The sequence below is a fragment of the Lactuca saligna genome, chromosome 4 (assembly GCF_052625555.1).
Source record: "Lactuca saligna cultivar CGN05327 chromosome 4, ASM5262555v1, whole genome shotgun sequence".
Lineage (NCBI taxonomy): Eukaryota > Viridiplantae > Streptophyta > Magnoliopsida > Asterales > Asteraceae > Lactuca > Lactuca saligna.
In genome coordinates this window covers 284847832-284870739 of record NC_136420.1, presented here as the reverse complement: position 1 = coordinate 284870739, position 22908 = coordinate 284847832, and the positions used below count along the sequence as shown (strand labels likewise).

Here is a 22908-nt window from a genome sequence, read left to right as displayed (position 1 = left end):
ATTCTTCGGACGGAGGTGAGTCTTCTCACCATACCCATGGGTCTATGGCACCAAGGCCAACCCATTATGTGTTTATGGTATATGTGCAATCACTTTGTGTTTTGATATGTAATGTGATCATATGTTTTGCATGAAGACCCCTGGGGGAGCCCGTGGTATTGGATGTAAGACCATGTAGGGTAGCCCATGGCAGTCCTAGGTAAAGACCATGTGGGGTAGCCCATGGCATTGGATGTAAGACCATGTTGGGTAGCCCATGGCAGTCCTAGGTAAAGTCCATGTGGGGTAGCCCATGACATTCTTGTTGGTTCTATGTATGCATGGCCTATGTGATATGTTTGTAGCTTGATTTTGCTACTAGGTAATGTGTATGTGAGGTGTGTGGTATGCTCTGGGGAACTCACTAAGCATTTTGCTTACAGGTTGTTGAATTGTTTTAGGTACATCAGATTCGAAAGGCAAGAGCAAGGCGTGATGGCACGGTGTGCACTCTATCTATCTCTCCTTTTCACTATTATGTTTGGGGACACACTCTGAATATTTATATAATGTAATGGATGATATTTTAAACTAAATGTGGGGTTCACGGTTTTACGTCAATGTGTTATTTAAATTAAATGATTTTTTTGTTGTAAAATTTGGGTTGTTACATCTTTGACACACTTCTGCAGCTGAGACACATAGAAGGTGTTATGAATTTGGCTAAGCTCGTCCGGAAGATCCAAATGGTAAGCCACCTGCCCACCCGGGTGGAAATCCTAAACGATCCAATATATCGGGTCCCTAACTTGCCCTTCTTCAGAAACCTAATGACACCCTTCCATGGTGACACTTTCAGCAAGACGAAGTCTCCCACCTGGAACTCAAGAACCAAGAGACATCGATCAGCATAGCTCTTCTGACGGCTCTACACGACCCGCAGCCTATCGCGCACTTGCTGGATCAACTCGGTAGTCGTAAGCACCACCTCAGTGCTTCCCATGACTCGGTGCCCAACTTCACCCCCAAAAAACTGGGGTCCTACACCTCCGACCGTACAACATATCAAACAGGGGTCGGTCGATACTAGCATGATAACTATTGTTATATGAAAACTCTGCTAGTTGGAGGTATGTATCCCAACTCCCTCCGAAATCCAATACGCATGCTCAAAGCGTATCCTCGAGCGTCTTGATCGTCCGCTCGCTATGGCCGTCTGTCTGGGGGTGGTATGCAGTGCTGAAGTGTAACTGTGAGCCCAGTTCATCGTGGAACTTCCTCCAAAATCTGGATGTAAATTGGACATCCCGGTCAAAGACCACCGAAACTGGCACCTCGTGCCTAACCACCACCTCACACATAAATATCTACTAATTTCTCAGCAGAGATGCTCTCGGGGATGGGAATAAAATGACCACTATTCGTCATCCTGTCCACAATGACCCAAATGGAATCCACACCACTCGTTGTCCTCGGTAACATTGTGATGAAGTCCATGGTGATCTCTTTCCACTTCCACATAGGAATGGGTAGTGGCTGAACGTTGTCGTGAGGACTCTGATGTTCGGCCTTGAACTTCCTGCAGGTCAAGCACCGCTGCACGAACAATGCGATCTCCCGCTTCATGTAGGGCCAACAGTAACTCAACCACATATCTCTATACATCTTTGTGGCCCAAGGGTGAATAGAGAACTTGGATTTGTGTGCCTATTGCAAGATCTTTTGCTTCACTCCCCCGGATACCGGTACCCACACCTGGCCACACTGTGTCAATAGAACCTGACTATCCCGAACAAATAAGGGAATCTAACCCTGGATCCACTCTATCTTCCAGTTCCCTTTCTTTAAACCCTCCACCTGAGCCTCCTTATTCATATCCAACAAGGGGGAAATCATCATAATACTCAAAAAGACATCTCCAATCGGAGTACTCGCCGCCTTGCGGCTCAAGGCATCAGCCACCACATTGGCCTTCCTGGGTGGTACAAAATCTCACAATCGTAATCTTTCAGTACATCCAACCACCTCCTCTACCACATGTTGAGGTTCTGCTGATCCATCAAATACTTCAAACTTTTCTGATCAGTAAAAACGGTGCATTAGACTTCGTACAAGTAATGCCTCCATATTTTGAGGGCAAACACAATTGCCCCCAATTCCAGGTCATGAGTGGGGTAGTTCACCTCATGAGGCTTCAGCTGCCTCGAGATGTACACGATCACGTGCCCCCTATGCACCAAAACCACATAATTTGAACAAGTACAGTGACTATTTTTGCAATTTTGTCTATCAAATGTTTGAAACTAGAGACAAAATTGCAAATTTGGTCCTATGGTTTGTCAAAAATTGGAACTTTGATCCAAAATGTTTTGAAGTTACTCTTTTGGTTCAAAAAGTTTATTTTGTTGTAAGTTTGGTCCAAAGTTATTTGAAAACATTTAAAATGATGAGTTTTTCCTTTTAATATGATTTTATATTTCTTATTTATTTTTCTTTTTTTATTTAAAAGAAAACACAAAATAAAATATTATCTAACCACATCCTTCTCCCTATCTCTTACAATACTCATCTTGAAGTGACCACCACCGGAAAACATTGCCGCCACTAACGGTCAACGATGACGCTGCTTCCATTGGTCAAAGGCATCGTTGCCAGTGCCACCATTTTTCAACGTTGTCACAGCTATTTTATGGACTCAAAAACAATTTTCCATATCTCAAGCTCAAGAAATTTCAGATTTGTAAGCCTCCAATTCTTTTTATGATTATTACACATACATACAAGGATGAACAAGATGAAGATTGAACCAATTGATTCAATACTAACACACACACATACACACACACACAATCCAAATGAAGATTTTTTCCATCTTTCATGAAGATTTAACACAAAAACTAGAAATCGAGTCAAAGAAATATCAGATAACATACAAATCCCATATTTTCCACATTTAATCTTATGTTCATCTTAGAACTAAGACATAAAATTCAAAAATCAAGGGAAAGAAATATCAGAAATATACATGGTGAACAACAAATTTCGGTTTTTCATTAACAAATGAAAATCAGACCTACCACGCAAATCCAAATGTAACAAGGTCTCCATAAATCGACACATGAATATAGAGATATGGAGAGGTAGAGAGATACATAGATACAGGAAGATATGATGAGGATTAGGTGTAACACCCCAAATTTTTTATAAAAAAAAAATCATACTTTAAAATGTTATGGTTTTAACAAAATCTTTACGAGTATTAACCCACATTTAACAAAAACTAGTCCCACGAAACATTTATGATTAAAACATTCGGTGATACCATTAAGAATCATATAATCCATAGCAAGAAAATTAGAATTACATCAACAAAATACATAAGGAACTTAGCAATTTCCACTCCATTCTCTATCTCATAACTTCTACTTCCATCTATCATATTTATCCTTGAATATAACCTCGGACACATGACATTAAAAAGAGATACGTAAGACAATATTTTCTCTTGAGCTATGCGGGTTTATGATCCATTCCATATCAAAACATTTCATATTTGTAAAACATATTTCAAATTGACATTTTTTCCACATACAATTCCATATCATAACATTTCATTAGTCATAACATAATTCAAAATTCATTTTGTAACATCCCAAAAATACAGGCCAAAAATTTCATTTTTAAACACGTCATGATAAAACCAACATTGTAATAAAACATCTATAATATCATGTCATGTCAAAACCAAAGTAGAAATAATCAAACATATTATCATAAAATAATATCAGAGTGTAATCCTAAGGATCTCATGTGCGGAAAACCATAGTGTGATGCGCTGCGATCAAGCCGGCTCCTTTCCTTTGAAAACGAGTACCTGAAACCAAAACTGTAAACCGTAAGCACAAAGCTTAGTGAGTTCCCCCATAATACCTCATACCATGCAAGCATATAACAAACAATATTCAATTAGGAGATACGGGCCACGCTCACACTCGTGAAGATACGGGCCCCGCCCACACTTCGCTTTCTGGGAGATACGGGCCTCGCCCACACTCGTGAAGATACGGGCCCCGCCCACACTTCGCTTTCTGGGAGATACGGGCCTCACCCACACTAGTGAAGATACGGGCCCCGCCCACACTTCGCTTTTTGGGAGATACGGGCCTCGCCCACACTCGTGAAGATACGGGCCCTGCCCACACTTCGCTATCTGAGAGATACGGGCCTAGCCCACACTCCACTCTCGGAGAGATACGGGCCTTGCCCACACTCAACCGCCAACTCATATCATACAAGTATCGCACAGACAACAAGTGTAAATAATTCTATTATACTGGCATATATCATAATCAACTCAACTAAGAGATACGGGCTCGGCCCACACTCTAATACTAACGTCTCGTCTATACGGGCCGGCCTTGGTGCCTTAGACCCGTTACTACTGGAAGGAAACTCACCTCATACTGATGAAGTCCCGTAGACACAACCCCACACTGCTGAAGTCCCGCAGACTCAACCCCAGCTGTTGGAGGACAGATTCCCGAACTGTCAACACCAAAATAACACCCAATTAATAATTGGGTCCCAACACATAACCATAAATTCATACTTGGATAATTACTACATTACCCCAGGCTTGGCTTATATAAGTCCAAGGCCCGATCCATAGGCCCAAAGCGAACTAGGAATCAAAGCCTAGCATATGGCCCAATTTTCCAAATTGGGCCCAAGCCTATATGTGGTCTTATTCTAAGGCCCAACATTATACAATCATTAAGGCCCAACTATAGTCCATCTATGGCCCAATTTGGAAAATTGGGCCCAACCCCTTACATGGGACTTACCCTAGGCCCATTAAATTATTTTAGTCCATATAATTATTCTTGGATGGCCCATTAATAATCCAATCATCAAGGCCCAATAGAAAGGCCCAACAATAAACCCAAGTGAAGTTAGGGTTTCACATAAAATGTCGATTACGATTAAGTTTCCTACTTAACCCATTAAGGAATTATTTCTTTAAGGACTTAATCCATTAAATCCATCATTCTTCTAAATAAGTCATATGATGTGATTGGGCTTAATCACACAATTCCATTCCAATGGCCCAAATATCGGCCTCGATAAGTCCAAGCCCATAATCCCAAATTAGAGTTTTCACATGCAATGATGATTAAGGTTTAGTGTTTCTTTCTTAATCCATTAAGTCCATTATGCCTTACGCTAGTTTGCCAATGATTAATAATTATTTAAGATTTAATAATTAATTCTCGTGTGCCCCAAGCCATTTCCACAAATTAGGGTTTTATTTGCATTATGGTTTTCCCAACCCAAATATTAGTCCATTTATCAATTTGTTGGGCTTTTAGGTCCATTAGGGATTTATTGGGCCTATTAGGGCTTACAAGGCCCACTAGGGTTTCAAGCACCCCAAACGAATCAACACAATCGAGACAAGGCACACCGCCACCCGACACGGCGGCCAGTGGCGGCGGGAGGCGGCAGCCACCACCCTATGGTGGTGGTTTGATTTTTCCTTTCATTTTCCAATTGCTTTACAATTTACAATGAACCCACAAATAAACACACACACTACACTAATTAAACATGCACAACCACCCTATGGTGGCCGGCAGCGGCGAATGGTAGCAGCCACCACCTCATGGTGGTGGTGATGGCCTTCTTGGTTTTCTAGCCACACAAACCCAACCTTACATCGCAGAAATAACACACGACAAATAAAATAGACACATGCAACCACCTTGAGGCGGCAGGTGGCGGTAGCGAGTGGCAGCCACCACCTCATGGTGGTGGTGGTGGGGTTTTCTTCGGATCTCCGGCCAGAAAACGTTTATGTAGCTCTAAACCATCCCAATACTCGTGCACAACATCGCAACACACACACAGCTTCACGAGACCACCAACCCAGCCACCATTTCACGGTGGCAGGTGGCTTATGCAGGCATCGGCGGGGTGTAGTGATTTGCGAACGACAGCAACGAACGATGACAGCAAAATGCGCCTTGCCTCTGACTAAAACCTAACAGCAGCAATGTCGTGGTTCCTTGGTGACGAAGGAGTAGCGATAGAAGGATCCGGCGGCCATGGGCGGCGACTGCGACGATCTCGGCCTCTCTCAGCGACTTTCCGGCTTCTCATTCGCTTCCAGCAAGAGCGATGTGGCGGCACCTAGCAACGATTGGGTTGCTGTGGCGAAGGGAGGATGGGAACGGGAGGTGGCTGCGACTGGAGGTAAAGAAATGGGAGTGGCGGCCGACAAGGAATGCATAAGGAGGGTGACGGCTGAATCTTTTCTTTAGGGTTAGGTTTCCTTACACTTATATACCCAACTCCATAACCAAGTTGCCATAATGGCAGAATTGGTCCCTCCCCATAAGATTTCTTCATATTTAATCTAATATTTACCCTTTTACCCTGGATTTGAAAATCTTCTTCAATTTAATCCGATAATTACCTTTTTAACCCAGTCCGTGGAAATTCCCTTACATATTAAGTCCCATAAACTACCGGACAACCCTCAATATCTTAATTATGACATACATAATCAACCCTTCCACCTCATTTCCTTTTAAATTAAGTTCAAATAATTACCACGAAGCCCCTGTCTTCATAAATATTATAATATGAGTCCCAAACTCACGTTTTTAGCCCCCAACTTCTAAAAAAATATGACAATTACTCCTTGAACCCACCCCCTGCATATATAATTATTTATTTTAGGCTACCATTCGCTCATTAATTAATTTATTTAACGTAATAAATAAATGGGTGTTACACATTTCTTTTCACATTCCAATCCTTCTTTCATTAAGAGCTAATTCTGATGTGAACCGTTGTCATTTTTAACTAGAGCCTAGCAATATCCCCAAGTCTATACGAAGGTGGAAAGAAAAAAATCGGTCCACCAAGGCATCATTTCCATTAGGACATCTATCTCATGAAGGTGAGGCGTCACCCCGATAGATTCCTCTGTATCTCGTTATGGGGACATCATGGCTCGATCAATATATTCTATTCATTACTTTCAGTTTCTTTCCATTCTTTTCATTACTTTCCATGATTTACATAGTTAATACTTTAGTATCAAAATGTTCACTTCAAAAGTAAATCATTTATATTTCAAAACATTTCAAACACATTAACAAAACATTCGTTCTTTCAAAACTTTCTTTCTTTCAAAAACACTCTTGTCTTCAAGGCGTTCTTTCAAAACATTATTTCCAATAACATTGAACACTTTCTTTTCAAAACATTTCATATATCAAAGCATTGCATTTCATTATCATTAAATCATTTTGTCATGAACCCCACAGTAGGAAAAATGCTAACACGTACTCACCTCAATCATACATAGATTAGCTAGTCCTCTTCTAGCTCATTTCCTTAGAGCAACACTCTCAATCATCACTTATATAACATGGAAATAAGTCATTAAAATGACTAAAATACCGATCATATGTTCCATTACTAAATTTTATTGTTTCATCTCATTCCTTACGCAAAAATATTAACGTAGGCAAAAACCGCATGTAAAAACGAGTCTATATGCAAAAGTTACGGAAAATTACATAGCATTGATCAGGGTATTCCATGCCTGTGGAATGATTTTCCTTGCCATTCCATGGTTTTGGAATGAGGTCTTCATACACAAATTTCTCAAATTTTATCAATATAACATCATACTTTGCATAGTTCTTAAAGACCCTTTTCCCATTCACATTGTACCATTTGTTTAGTTTCTCACACATGATTAGGAGGTTTTTTATCATCCTAAAACACCCCACTTAATTCATTAAGTGCTCATTGAAACCTTTAAGATCATGATGATCCTTAGAATTTAAATGAAGGGTTAATTAGTCCATTTTGCACTTGAACATTCCAAAGTCCACAAAACTTATTCTCAACTTGTTGAATACTCAAGAGGATGTTATCAAGTGCATAAAACCATAACTAATCTCATTTTAAACACCAAATCTTACTATGGAATCCTCAATTCCATTTCATATTCCCAAATTGCCCTATGGGCCAAAACAATCACTAGAGCTAGAACCTTACTAGCATCTTCATGTTTTTGTTCCAATATCATCCCTAGAGTGTCAATTCATGTTCCTGAATGTCATTCACTTCTTAGATATCAAAATTTATGTAGTAATCCATATATTTCCCAAAATACCCTTATGACTAAATATTCCATATATTCAACTAGGAATCATTCAAGTCTTCATGTTCTTGCATTAAAATCATATTATTAGTATCAACTCATATTCATGAGTATCATATACTCATCAAATGATCATAAACAAAGGATTCCATTATTTTTATCATATTTCAATCAATTCTAGCATAAACATTATTCTACCATCATTGATGAATTTAAGCATTCTAATTGTTTTTGTTGATATAAAATAACATCTAGATCATAGAATCAAATCCCATTTCATTATCCCTAATTTAAGTTTTCTAAGGTTCATGAAGGTTTACATCCAAATCACCAAAACAGCAAAAACATCAATGAAATGATTGGTTTGAGATTGGAACCAATGAAATCAACTAAGGGAGGTTAGAAATAAAAACCCTAATCAATAATTCTCATCAAAATCGACTTTGGGGTTTCACCCACTTCTCAAATTCGAATTTCTAGGATAGAGGGGAAGAGATTCTACCTTGGAAGCCTTTGTTCTTCACGTTCTTTGCTTGAATGCTCACTTTCCCACTTGAATCAAGCCTTAGATGGTGAAAAAAAAAAAGTAAAATCGCCATTACTCCTTGTTCTTCCTCTCCAATCAAACCCGGTTCTGAAATAGGAGAGATTGTGCTCTTATTTTTCGATTTTATAACCCATGCCCTCAAATTTCGCATTTTTGGCAAAAATGATCCACTCTTCTAATATGTGGGACTTTTCTTTGAGAATGGGCATCCTAAGTCCCTTTTCATACCTTATATAAATTTTGTAGTCCCTTCTATTAATTTAGTCAACCATTTGGTCAACTCACTTAGCTAATTTGACATTTTTGGCCTTATAATTTTTAAAATGTTATTATTTTCACTTCTAACTTTCTAAATTTCACATCAACTAATGATATGATTATTTCCTAATGAATTAATTAAATAAATCATTTTTGGTTTATTTACTTTATTAATTTAAGAACTTAGTCTTAAATTTTAGGATGTTACAATTATCTACCCCTTTAAATGATTATGTCCTTGGAATCTCATCATGAGCCATCTCAATGGAATTTTATCCCATCACTTTTCAATTTCTTCGATGACCATATCACCTTGGTCATTCCATCACAATTGCAATCTATTTTAATAATTAATAATACATCATCAAGGTTTATTAACCCCATTGGATACTTTTACCATTTTGTCCCTTTTTGAACTTTTAACAAAATCATGCAATACGGTTATCCAATCTTAAGTTTACATTTGTCTAACTCCTTATTTAGGTCCCAATTTGCCTAAGTGTGACCTTTTATACTAAAGCACGTCACCAACACTCCATTCTTTACTAATTCCATTATTAGCTTCTGATATATATTTTCATCTTGTCTTTTTCGACCCTCTCTGGTATTAGAGTCTCACAAATAACATAATATCATCAACTTGACCTGAACGCCCACCAAAACAAGGTTTCATGGTCTATACACTACCATCATATGGCCAACATGCCAAAACACATTATGGTACACATACTATTTCATTTCTGTTTCTATAATCGCAGTTAACCTATTGTTGGGTTTTATACTTAGAGTTTAAGCACTCTTCATGACTTCATGACTTCTCACTTCTATACTTTCTTTTCTATAGGTATTGATTTCCATATCACAATACCAATACTTTACTTTGAAGGTATCCTGTCAGTTCATCCATACTAATGATTTTATCCTCCTACATTCACCCATAGGATAACTCAACCACATATATCGCTCTAAATCGTGTACTTTTGTACCAGCCGGTACCATACCACCCACGTTCATGTCTTCTTATTGACATTTTTTGTATCTCCGTTTATTCACTTTAACTGTTGTGTCAAACCCAAAATCTCATTTCATGGATTACCACACTTCTTAGGCTTGCAATCCTGAGCACATCATGACAAGAAGATCTAAAGCACATGTTTCAACTCACTTTCAAAATCTTGTATGTGTCGTCAATTTGTGACTCTCCTTTCCGGCAAGGCGTCAATTTAGTTGCAGCCAAAAATTTGCTTTCAGGTTGAACCTGATGTAGAGGGGTAGTAGTGGGGGATAAACACTCAAATAACTTTTGACCAAACATGAAACAAAACAAACAACTCCAAAACATTTTTGACCAAATTCTTAATTTTTGACAAACCACATGGATCAAATTTGCAATTTTGTCAAAACTAAATTGAAATTACATATTTGACTAAACCACTAGGATTATTCCGGTAATTTTGATTTTTTTTTTAAGGTTGTAAAATAAAAATCGCAACCGAAAATTTTGGTGTGAGAAATAACAAAAAACCCTACGCGGCAATTCCGATAAACCCTCCGTGTCGGTTTTTTTACAACACTATCGATTTTCAAACGTGAGTCTCAAGAATCGTATCTTCATCCCAATCCAATCCAATCCCGTCGCTGTTCTTAGATGGACTTGGACGATGCAAAGCCGCCGCCGGTTTCCACAATGCACACTGTTCCTCCTCCTGATCATGATGCTAATGGCAATGTGAACATGGATACTCATGCTACGCAACTAAATGCAGGAGATCAAGTTGTTCGAGAAATCGATGTTTTGCATACATCTTCGGCTGCTGCCAATTCCAAGGTTAATTAACCATTCTAATTCTATCAGTATAACAAAAAAAAAATGTAATGCAGATCGACGTATTTAGTTAGTTTGTATTAATAAATGGAATTGTCATCAAACCAAGTTCTCTATATAATTAACTCTGATTTGCTACTCTTTCTACAGCTATACGTTTTGCAATATCCTTTAAGACAACAATGGCGACCACACAATCTACAGGAGAGGTGTAAGAAGGTAGGTATATGTATATGTTCAAGACTTGATCTTTGCATACAATTTTTTAAAGGGTTTTTGATGTTAAATGGATTATACTTTCGATTTATTTAAATGCTAATGGAGTTGGATAATATGTTTTTACAGGTTAAATTGAATCCACAAACTGCTGAAGTGAAGATTGATCTTGATGTCGATGGTGACAAAGCAATGGCAAACCAGGTCTGTATTTGTTTCAGCTTCTTCTTCTTCTTCTAATTCCATGGTTGACTTATTAACTTGTGCTTAACTATATACAGGTATTGTCAACTTCATGGAAGCCACCATCAATAACTGATTATGCTGTAGGGATTGTGAAGGGCAATGAGGTGTTTTTTTTTTTTTTTTTATATCAATAAAACTATTTAGTAAATGGCTTGTTTTAATGACAATTGATGCAAATTGTTTTTCATGCTTCCTTTCATTATTTCTTTTGCAGTTGCACCTCAAATATGTTAATGCAGTTGTTAAGCTCCGACCATCAATGCAACATCTTAAGCCGTTGAAGAAGATGAACACAAGTCATGCTGGCGTGGACATGATCGATTCAGAAGACATCAAGAAGGAAAAGGATATAAAACACGTTCAGTATCTCTTAAAAACTCATGAAATTGTTTTTTTATATTTGACGTACGTAATTAATATTTGTGAGGTTAAATTATGGTTTTTATTTATTTTAATTATCCAGAGGAAGCTAAACGAGCAAAACGAGGACACTAAAGAGGTATTAGAACTTTTTTGTACATTTATATTATTTTTGTAAATATACTTTTTTTAGCCACTAAACTATTATTTTTTTCAGGAGTTGGTTTCTCTCAAATACCATGATGAGTCAAGTCAATTGTCACATAGATCCATGCAAAATATGGTTAAAGCACAAGAAGCTTCCTCTCAAATACAATTTTCCATCAATACTCTATCTGTAAGGTATATATATATATATATATATATATATATATATATATATATATATATATATATATATATATATATATATATATATATATATATATATATATATATATATATATATATATATATATATATCCTAAGTTCCTTTTATTATATAAACTTATTTTTTATGAGGGCATTTATGTCTTTTTCAATTGTATGAACTTGTGAAATAATGTTTCTCCAATACTTGTTTGATGATTTTTCAGTGCTTTGCTCAAACTTCCTCTTGAAGAACGTTATAAGACTATGCTTTTTGAGGTTGGTGACCCAAATTGTCAGATTTTCATACATATTTGTTTATTATATTAAAGAAAATTTATAAATTTGTTGGCTTTTTTGTGGTTTTTAACAGGGGCGTCCAGTACAATTTAATACTTTTAAACGCATAGCTCCGGATTCTAGTGTTGAAGATATATTTAAAGTCCTACAGATTCATGCTCAATTAGTACAAGGATTATGGGTTTCAAAATGCAAACTTAAATATGATGAATGTAAATACTTCTCAAGAGGAGCTTCTGAAAACTATTTTCTAATTGAAAAAAAAAAAAAAAAAAAAAAAAAAAAAAAGTAGGATAGTGTAATAGGAAGAAAAGAAAGTAAATGAATATTTCTTGTACTAAAGTAAAAGAAAACAGTTCATTTATGACATAATATATACAAGTTATATACATAAGGATTGTATTTTATGATGTCAGCTTGAACAAAATTCATCAAAGATTGCGTGTCATGAATGTAAATACTTCTCAAGAGGAGCTTCTGAAAACTTTAAATCAAGTTGTTGTTAACATATATGGTGTCTTTGTTTCCAAATCATCCCCAGATCACCCTCAATATGATGATTTCAGGTATTATTATTATTATTATTATTATTATTATTATTATTGTTATTGTTGTTGTTATTGTTATTGTTATTGTTATTGTTATTATTTTGTTGTTGTTGTTGTTGTTGTTGTTATTGTTATTATTATTATTATTATTATTATTATTGTTATTATTATTATTATTATTTGTTATTATTATTATTATTTGTTATTATTATTATTATTATTATTATTATTATTATTTATTATTATTATTATTATTATTATTATTATTATTATTATTATTTGTTATTATTATTATTATTTGTTATTATTATTATTATTATTATTATTATTATTATTTGTTATTATTATTATTATTATTATTATTATTATTATTATTATTTTTATTATTATTATTATTATTATTATTATTATTATTATTATTATTATTATTTGTTATTATTATTATTATTTGTTATTATTATTATTATTATTATTATTATTATTATTATTATTATTATTATTATTATTATTATTGTTATTATTATTGTTATTATTATTATTATTATTATTATTATTATTATTATTATTGTTATTGTTATTATTATTATTATTATTATTATTATTATTATTATTATTATTATTATTATTATTATTATTATTATTATTATTATTATTATTATTATTATTATTATTATTATTATTATTATTATTATTATTATTATTATTATTATTATTATTATTATTATTATTATTATTATTATTATTATTATTATTATTATTATTATTATTATTATTATTATTATTATTATTATTATTATTATTATTATTATTATTATTATTATTATTATTATTATTATTATTATTATTATTATTATTATTATTATTATTATTATTATTATTATTATTATTATTATTATTATTATTATTATTATTATTATTATTATTATTATTATTATTATTATTATTATTATTATTATTATTATTATTATTATTATTATTATTATTATTATTATTATTATTATTATTATTATTATTATTATTATTATTATTATTATTATTATTATTATTCATGATATGACTTATTGTAAGTTAAAAAGGTTAATTATTTGGATTACTATATGCTTAAGTGTAATGTTTTACTTTGTGTTGTTATAAATAACAGGAATGTTGTGATCAACCTGTTAGTTGCTCAAGGACCGAAAGCAAGGCTGAGAAGGAGGTCCATTGAAGCAGCTGCTAGCATGCAACTGAAAAGGGTACCAAATAACACTGAGTTTAGAAAGGTCAGATTATATTCTTTCATTTCATATTCTTCTTGTTGTTTTTTTTCCTATTCACATCACAACCTGTTATGTTATGTTTATGTGGGCCTCATGTGTGTGCGAATTTGCAGGTAATAACTGAGATGTGCACTTCTCAAAGTTCTGGATGGGTCTTGAAGAGTGGCGAATGAAGTCAAACATGAATATCTGTTTTTTCTAATCTCGGGTAAGATATGGATAATGTGATAGATACTTGAAATTACGGTTTATGTCTTACTATCGAAAGTGTCTTAATTTTTGAGGTAGATCTTGATTAATGTTGATTATATGTCTCGTTTGTTGTTTCTAGGTGTGGGGCTATGGACATCTTGAGCAAGCTATAGCTGGTTTATGAAGAATTCATAGGATTTTTTTTGGGGTATTAATAGAAAAAGGAGTAAATATGGTTTACTTTACTAGTAGATGGTTATCAAAGTGTAGGAAAATAAGTTATTAGTAGATGATGAACGGACCGGACCGGACCGGCCGGTTCGACCGGTTCAACCGGGAACCGGTCCCGGATCCGGTTCTTAAATGCCAAAAAACCGGTATTCATTTGAACCGGTGAAAACCAGTAAAAACCGGTTGAACCGGTAAAAACCAGTCCGGTTGAACCGGCAAAACCGGAAATTAAAAAATATATATATTTTTTATTTTTTGTATTTTTTATATAATTAAATATAATTATGACATTATCCGGTTTTCCCGGTTTTTGAGACCGGTCTGACCGGTTGGACCATCTGAACCATTGAAACGGTAAGACGACCGGTTCGATCTCCGGTCCAGTTTTCAAAACATTGCGTATAGATGCATTGTGGTAAATTTTAGATAGGTATATAAAACTTTAAAGTTTAGCTCATTAACATGGTTGGTGTACGTATTAATTACAAGCCTTTTAGTCATATAAGTCCTTTAAGGTGGTGTTTGGCAACGAGCTTTTAATTGTTTTTAGCTATTAGCATTTAAGAAAAACTTTTAATTGTTTTTAGCTATTAGCATTTAAGAAAAAATTCAAATTAAAGAAAAATTTATGTTGGGAGTGTGAGTTTAAAACATTTATTTTAAAAAAAAGCTTATAATCCAAAAGCTATTTCAAGTACCGTTTAACAAAAAACTTATTTATGTTTGTCATCATTTTATTTATTTTACACATTTCAAAAGCTTCAAGTTACTTTTGTGTAAAACCTATATACAAGTAAAAGTTCCACCTTTCGCTTATCAACTTTTAGCATCAAGTTACTTTTGGCAAATACGTTATAAATGTCTTGTAGTTGAATGTAATTGGATTATGTTAGTAAAATGGATTTTATGAACATGATGTTATGTGGTGGAAGTTGATCTCATGGGTGAAGTTAGTAGAATAAAGCTTCGGTAGGAAGCACAATCTTGGCTTTGACCAAGAATGAAGTCTCGACCTCAGCCGGGAAGCAAAGCCTACTATAAGAGTGAAGTAACATGGCGAAGGTCGTTGAGTGTTGCTTTTGAGGGGAGACTATGAGCAAGGACTGGAGCACAACCTAGAAGAAGATTCTTGAGGCAAATATTTAGTAGTGAAGCTGAACACTAAACCGCAACTTCGCCTTTGGTGTATTTTCCACTCTGACCTTTTGTGGTTAACAGCATATCTCAATAGCTAAATGGTGATGATTTTGAGACTTTAAGACTCAAGTGCGTACTCCCACCGTAGGGTACAGTTATTACAAATGCCACCAATTATATTCGGTCCATTTTTTCACAACACAAATACCCATAACTTTTATGTTTATTTTAGCAATGTTACCATGTCATCATATCATCTTCTACTTCACCGGATAGGTTGGCATTACGAGAGTCAATATTTATTTGAAAAGTTATGGAAAAACGATGGAGTATTATCAAGAACAAGAAGCTTAAATTTCACGTTTTAGAATGAGAAGGTGTCCTCTAAAGAGAAACTGTGAAGTCGGATAGAATCCTCTCATAGAATATTGGTTTGTCGATGGTGTCATGTATACTGAAAAGTTTCGACGAAGGTTCTAAATGAGGAAAGAACTTTTTCTACGTATTTTTGATTACTCAGGAGGTATGAAACGCTTTTCTCCAACATAAAAATGCATAGCCACAATCTGTCAGTTAGCATACGGCATGTGAGCACACTCTTTGGATGAGTATTTGAGGATGTCTAAGCGGACCATACAAACCATACAGGATAGTGTCTACAAGTTTGATAAAGTTATGGTTTTAGTTTACTGTGAACGATATTGGCATAAATCTAATTGTATATGACACATGAGAACAAGCATGAGCTCCCTATAATTCTAGGTAGCATTGATTGTATACTTTGGATGTGCGCATTGTGCCCAAATACATGTCGCGATCAATACACGTGATGTGATCATAAAGAGCCGACGATAATTCTAGAAGCAATCGCATCCCATGGTCTTTGGGTATGTCATGCATTATTTCGTATTGCGGGTTCAAACAACGATATTAGCGTTCTTGACTAATCGTCGATATTCAACATTTGTCTCAGAAAGGTGTACCATGTGCCAATTAAAACGAATGGAGATGGGATATATTTTGAGTTATTTGTATTTGTCAAATCATTAACATGTTCAAATGACGAAAATCATAAAGTTTAATATTTCCTAAGAAGCGGTTAGGAAGGATGTGGAACGAACATTTAGTATCCTTAAGAGGCGTTGACAAATATTTAAAACTCTCAACACTCTTGATTGATATCAGAAGGTTGCAAAGCATAATATATGCATGCATCATATTATCTTATATGCTTTTAGAATATAAAGGACAACGATATATGACTGATGAAAATGAAATTTTTCAGCGTTTAAAGTAGTAGATTTTAAAGTAGTAGATGTTGGTACGCTACAATACGCGACATATAGAAATGAAGTACATGATTGCTATATTCATCACAACTTTTGCTCTAATTTGGTGGAATATGTTCACAGAGTCAACCTACATCTCCTTGATGAGAAATTATATGGTGATTTGTTCAAAAACACTACAAATGAAGATTCAAAATTGTTCCTCGAAAATATTTGGCGTGATGTAGTACTCAATTATTGTTATACTTTAGTTTCATTTTATTTTAATTATGTAATTTTTATTTTAAAGTAATGAAATTCGTCCAATTGTATTAATTACATATTTATTAATTTTTTTATTACTTTTATTTAGCTATTAATCTATAGTATTTTAATTTTACTAGAAATAATAATAACAAAGTAAAGTGAAAGTAAAATGAGTTGGCCTCAAGGTAGCATATTAAGTACATTCTTGGGGACTTAATCAGCATGATTTGAACTTGAATGACTAAATGGTGACGAGTTTGGGACTTCAACGGTCTATTAAGTCAAAGACTCCATCTTTAAATGAATATGTATACTAAACTAAAAAGATTTCATAACTTTGCCGATGCTAAATTTACCCAAAATTATGTAAATAATAATAATAATAATCCCCAAAACGTAATTCTGTAAAAATTTTGCAAGACCTTAAAGATACCATAAGAGCAATTTCATAGAAGTAAACTCACAGAACTTTGAATTTTATCCCTAAATGGATTATTATTTCATAATCAACGTGAAAAACATGGGTGATTTTATGATAAAAACACCTCTTATTTTGGTCATCTTGTTGATTGAAAAACGTCATAATCCATTTAGTTACTAATATATTGTGCCAAGTTTTCCTACATTCTGATAAGTGAAGTGATAACATTAACACCACCATCTACTAGTAAAACAAACCATATATTTACTTACTTTACTCCTTTTCAATTAAAACCAAAAAATTCTATGAATGAGAAAAGAAACAGATGTTCTCTCTATGTTGGACTTCCATCCCCACTCTTCAAGACCCACCCAGAATTCTGAGTAACGCATATCTCAGTTAATACCTGCACATACATAATAACCCCACACAAACAACATGAGACCAGATCCTACACAACTGAACAGTACATGACATGACATAACATGACATAACAGGTTATACTGCACTGCATTGACAGACCGCAAAAGAATATAGAATGAACGAATGTATCACCTTTTTAAACTCGGTATCAGACGGTGTCCTTTTCAGCTGCATCTCTGCAGCTGCTTCAATGGAGCTTCTTTTAAGCCTTCCTTTCGGTCCTTCCGCAATTAAAAGGTTGATCACAATACTCCTATTATTATAGTCATACCCAAACAAAACTTCCCATTTAACCATATATTAATAATAATACTAATTACAAGAGTAAATTACATTTTTGGTCCTTGAGTATAGCTGGTTTTTTCAGTTTTGGCCCCATAAAGTTTCTCTTGCAAAATTGGTACTTATTTGAGGTTTTGTAGCATTTTTGGGATGAAAACTGCCAAAATGTGTTATACCGAGGGACCAAAGATGTAAATTAGCATAAAGTAATAGAAATAATTACCTGAAATCATCATATTGAGGGTGATCTGGGGATGATTTGGACACAAAGACACCGTTTATGTTAACAGCAAGTTGAGTTAAGGTTTTGAGAAGCTCTTCTTGAGGAGCATCTGCTGCTGCTGCTGCAGCTCTCGCCTCTCTTGTCCCCTTCCTGAGTGTGTTTTCAGACACTGCCATGTCACGCAATCTTTGACGAATTTGGTTCAAGCTGTTCATAATAATAATTAAAAAAAAAACCATGTAAAGCTTTCTATTATTTAGTATGGAAAAATAATAATAAGGAAGAACACACCTGCAAACTTTGTAAGCTTGGAAAAGTTTCTGAAGGGCTTTTGGTAAAGCCTCTCGGGTTTCATCCAGCATCACACCCTTAGAAGGTTGTACAATTGGAGGTTTTGTTTCAATATTATTTTTATTATTATTATTTAATATAGGCCTTTTATCACCAATCCCATGCTTGGAGCTTTTTGGAAATAAAACCTCAATAATTTGTGGTTCCACACGATCCCAAATCTTTTTTTGTTCCTCAACAATATGTGGATATTCTTTTATAAATAAATCATCTCTAGCCTCTCTAAATTTCCAATCCCTGAAGGAATCTCTTCTTGCACCAAATTCATCCAATATTGTTTTCATCATTTCACTGATGGAAGATTGTTTTGGTAGCTGTGATTCACGAAAAATGTGACTTTTGCTAAATTCAAGCATTACATAGTTTCTAAGTAAAACCTCTTTTCCTGCATCTTTATTGTATTTCACTTTACTTTTTGCTACCCATAATCCTTGTACTAATTGGGCGTGAGTTTGAAGGACTTTCAACATTTCTTCCTCACTACAATCTGGAGCTATGTGTTTAAATACATTGAATCTTACTGGAGCCCCCTATTCAAAACCACAAATAAATACTCAATCACCTTTTTTTTATAATTAAATTTATATATAACCTTTTTCTAAAAGTGGGGAACACTAAGTCACTAACCTCAAGAAGCCGCTTCTTATAACGCTCTTCTAATGGAATTTGAACCAAAGAACTGAAACATCATAAACCAATAAAAGAAACTTTAGAACACTTTTTCACAAGTTTTTAGAATTATACAACTACAATTACACATAAAAAAAAAAAAAAAATAGAAAAGAGCACATGCCTCACAGATGGGCGTTTAGGTCTAACACTAGTGGCAGGACACAAGGAGTCAATATAATCAGACCTGTAATTACAATTTGCAAACAATATTAAATAAAACAAACTGTGAAACTGAAATGCAGTTTCTGATTAAATAGGATAAAATGACTCGAATAAGGATTAAGTTGAGTTACATACTGATTCATGGAAAACTTTATTTGAGCATCTTGTGTTTGAGAATCTTGGCTTTTAACCATGTTTTGTAGGCATTTATTTGACAATTGACTAGCCTCACCATGGTACTTGAGGGGAATCCACTCCTGAAGAAGATAATTCATGATACATAAAGATGAAAAATATATTATATGTGCAGAATTACATGAAAGGTGAGTGAAAGGATGTTTTGCTTTTTTGTATTTTGCAACTAGATCAATATATAAATCAAGGGAAAAGCATAATAGCAATAAAGATGTAAAAGTAAAGATCTAATACCTCCTCTTTAATACCACCATTTTGCTCAATTGGAACCCCTGGCACCTTGCTCTGTATAATTAACATTAAATAATCAGAAATTAAACCTCATAAAGGGTATATCAAAGACATATTTTAGTGTAACCTTCAATTAGTCAACCATTAGGTCATTTTCCATTGAAAACAATTCTCATACAACCATGATTATAACTTGTATGAATGTTTCATACTAGAACTACAGAGACTGGATGAGATTTTAAGAGATCTAAGAGATACTGAACCTGTTTCTTGGGTTGTTTTATAGTTTTTTCATCCTTGATGTCTTCTGAATCAATCATGTTTGTGTCAGCATGAGCTGTGTTCATCTTCTTCAATGGCTTAAGATGTTGCATTGATGGCCGGAGTTGCACAACTGCATTAACAGTATTGAGGTGCAACTGCAAAAGAAATTGAAAAAAAAAAGTACTAAAACAATTTGCATCAATTGTCGAAGAAACAAGACATTAGGGGAAAATTTTGCATTAAAATGAACAGAACACATACCTCATTGCCCATCAGAATCCCTACAGCATAACCATTTGCTATTGGTGGCTTCCATGAAGTTGATAATATCTAAAATTGATTGAAAACATCAGATTGTTGCATACAGCTTTTGACCTTTACCACTATAGGCTATAGAGAAATTGAAACAGAGACAGACCTGCTTTTTCATTGCTTTGTCTGTTACATCAGGATCAAAATTTTCAGAATTAACTTGAACAGACATTTCAACCTCAACTTCAGCGGTTCCTGGTTTCAATCTAACCTTCTCACACCTGTCATCAAGTTCGTATGGCCTCCAGCGTTGCCTTAAGGGATATTGCAAGACGTAGAGCTGTAGAAAGTAGAAAATCATCATTAAACACTCATGTGTCTCGATAGCCTAATATCCTCCTACAATGGGTGTGAATATCCAAAATTCGTCATTTGTAAGAAATTATGATACAAGCCGATAACATAACTCTGATTTGTGGAGATATAAAACGGATTCGTAAAAGAATTACAAAGTAAGTAGATGGTTAACCTTGGAATTGGCATCAGCCGAAGAATTAAAGTAAACATCAATTTCTCGAACAACATGATCTTCTTCATCTTGTTGATCATTGTCTATTTCCATCTCGGTCGCATCAGTATCCATTGTCATATCACCATTATCATCATGAGAAGGAGGAACAGTGTGCGAGGGCTTTTCAATTTCAGCCTTGGAGTCTACCGTTGCGATTGGCGGTGGTGTTGGCGGCGGCGGTTTTAAATCTTCTAACTCCACCTTAGGAACAGTGACTGGATTCGATACGGAAGAAGGAACCGGTGCTTCTGGTTCCCGTTTGGGTTTTAACTTGGAGTTCTTGGGAGCGAACCTTGTGGTCTTCGTCGCCGGTGCCTTCGACGGACCGTCGAGGTCGCCGAAGCCGAAATCCATGGCGTGGGAAGAAGATCGTGGTGGTGTACGGAATAATGAATTATATTAATACGGTGGTGTGGTGGTGGTGTGGGGTTTAAAACTGAAAATGATGTTTATATACACCAGTTGCCACCTAGGGTTTTGTTAGTTTTCAATTTTCACACCAAAATTTGCTTGCTTAAGCGTAGCCATTATTTTACGATATTTACAAATGAAAATTGACCATGTCACTTTTTAAGATTATAAAAAGACAAAAATGCAAAAATGATCCCTACGGTTTGTATTTTTTGTGGATATGGTCCAAACTTTTTGAAAATTGGATTTTTTGTCCTTACTAAGAGGTTTGTGTGTGGAACGGATCCCTGAAGTTAATAATCATTTGTTTTTTGTTGTTAAACCCCTCACGTGCATTGCATACGAGGGCATAAATATCTTTTTACTCGATGGATCATTTTTGCAATTCCTAAAATAAACCCAATTGTGACCATATTAACGTCATATTACACAACAAATATTTTAGTTACCTCTTCCACTTCCATCTTATTCTTCATTCATTGTGAACGAAAAAAACCTTAATCAAGATTTGGTCAAATGTGTATACTTGTTATTGTTTTTCAGCTGTGAATGGTGTTCGTAATGTAGGCGATTAGGCCAGAAGGCGAGACATATGACATCACAAATGAATATGGTTGGTTTCACTTATCCTCTGTTTACGACATTTTCTTGAGTTTCTTAATGATCTGAAGAACAAAGTCAAAAATACAAACATCTAACAATTTTTTATCTAATGTTTTTTTGTATCTTGTAGAGCGTGTACCAACAATGTTCACCATAAAGCTACACCATGGTGGAAATTTTACCAAGCTTCCAAACACGAAATTTATTAAAGGTGAAGTGCAGTCAATTGATTTATTAGACATTGATGAGTTCTCAGTTCTGAACTAGACGCAATGATGCTAGAGCTAGGTTACTCCGTACCCCCAGTAATATATTACCATTTTAGGATTCCTAATGAAAACTTGGATTTTGGTCTTAGAGCTTTAAGGAATGATAATGATGTCTTGAATTTGGCTCAATATATTGGAGATAACAAGGTCATTAAAGTGTATATAGAACATGGATAAACTAATTTGATGACCTATTTTATGTCTCCAAAAGGAAAGCAAAAAGTTATTATTAAGGAGCTTTGTGATGATGATCTTCCAAAAGAAGAAAACGTACCTCAAGTACTAGCAAAGGATAAAACCCCAATAATAGATGAAACTAATGATCAAACATAGTTGGCAGGGTATATGTCCTTGATACTCTTTGACAAAGTCCTTCCACAAGTTTCACCAAAGTATAGAAGAAATAGAATGGTAA

General features: G+C 34.6%; 2 protein-coding genes across 3 annotated transcripts; one reads left to right on the top strand and one right to left on the bottom strand.

Moving 5' to 3' along the window:
- Positions 1-10614: 10614 nt before the first annotated feature.
- LOC145040721 (uncharacterized) lies at positions 10615-12586 on the top strand. Its single transcript, XM_078988627.1, has 10 exons — positions 10615-10794; positions 10942-11010; positions 11137-11211; positions 11289-11357; positions 11468-11641; positions 11717-11752; positions 11831-11955; positions 12189-12240; positions 12335-12442; positions 12554-12586. Exons 1-10 carry the CDS (start codon positions 10615-10617, stop codon positions 12584-12586), a joined length of 921 nt encoding a protein of 306 aa, XP_078844753.1.
- Positions 12587-17725: 5139 nt separating this feature from the next.
- On the bottom strand, positions 17726-21700 carry LOC145043723 (uncharacterized). 2 transcript variants are annotated; one of them, XM_078992462.1, is made up of 12 exons: positions 21169-21700; positions 20806-20979; positions 20649-20717; positions 20387-20542; positions 20127-20177; positions 19833-19954; positions 19657-19719; positions 19491-19542; positions 18804-19393; positions 18513-18719; positions 18140-18260; positions 17726-17990 (listed from the first exon to the last, which is right to left on the bottom strand). In XM_078992462.1, exons 1-12 carry the CDS (start codon positions 21562-21564, stop codon positions 17919-17921), a joined length of 2073 nt encoding a protein of 690 aa, XP_078848588.1. In that variant the 5' UTR covers positions 21565-21700; the 3' UTR covers positions 17726-17918. The 2 variants fall into 2 exon arrangements, with proteins under 2 accessions (XP_078848588.1, XP_078848589.1); XM_078992463.1 differs by having other exon boundaries at positions 20806-21038; positions 21169-21281.
- Between the last annotated feature and the right edge of the window lie 1208 nt (positions 21701-22908).

Bases quoted from the DNA above. Each gene is read 5' to 3' on its own strand.
- LOC145040721 (XM_078988627.1), top strand. From the start codon at position 10,615: ATGGACTTGGACGATGCAAAGCCGCCGCCGGTTTCCACAATGCACACT. The intron at 11,358-11,467 runs GTGTTTTTTTTT...TTTCTTTTGCAG, and splicing joins GGATTGTGAAGGGCAATGAG to TTGCACCTCAAATATGTTAA. The intron at 11,753-11,830 runs GTATTAGAACTT...TATTTTTTTCAG, and splicing joins AAAACGAGGACACTAAAGAG to GAGTTGGTTTCTCTCAAATA.
- LOC145043723 (XM_078992462.1), bottom strand. From the start codon at position 21,564: ATGGATTTCGGCTTCGGCGACCTCGACGGTCCGTCGAAGGCACCGGCG. The intron at 20,543-20,648 runs GTATGTGTTCTG...TTTCTTTTGCAG, and splicing joins GGATTCTGATGGGCAATGAG to TTGCACCTCAATACTGTTAA. The intron at 19,543-19,656 runs GCATGTGCTCTT...ATGATGTTTCAG, and splicing joins CCTAAACGCCCATCTGTGAG to TTCTTTGGTTCAAATTCCAT.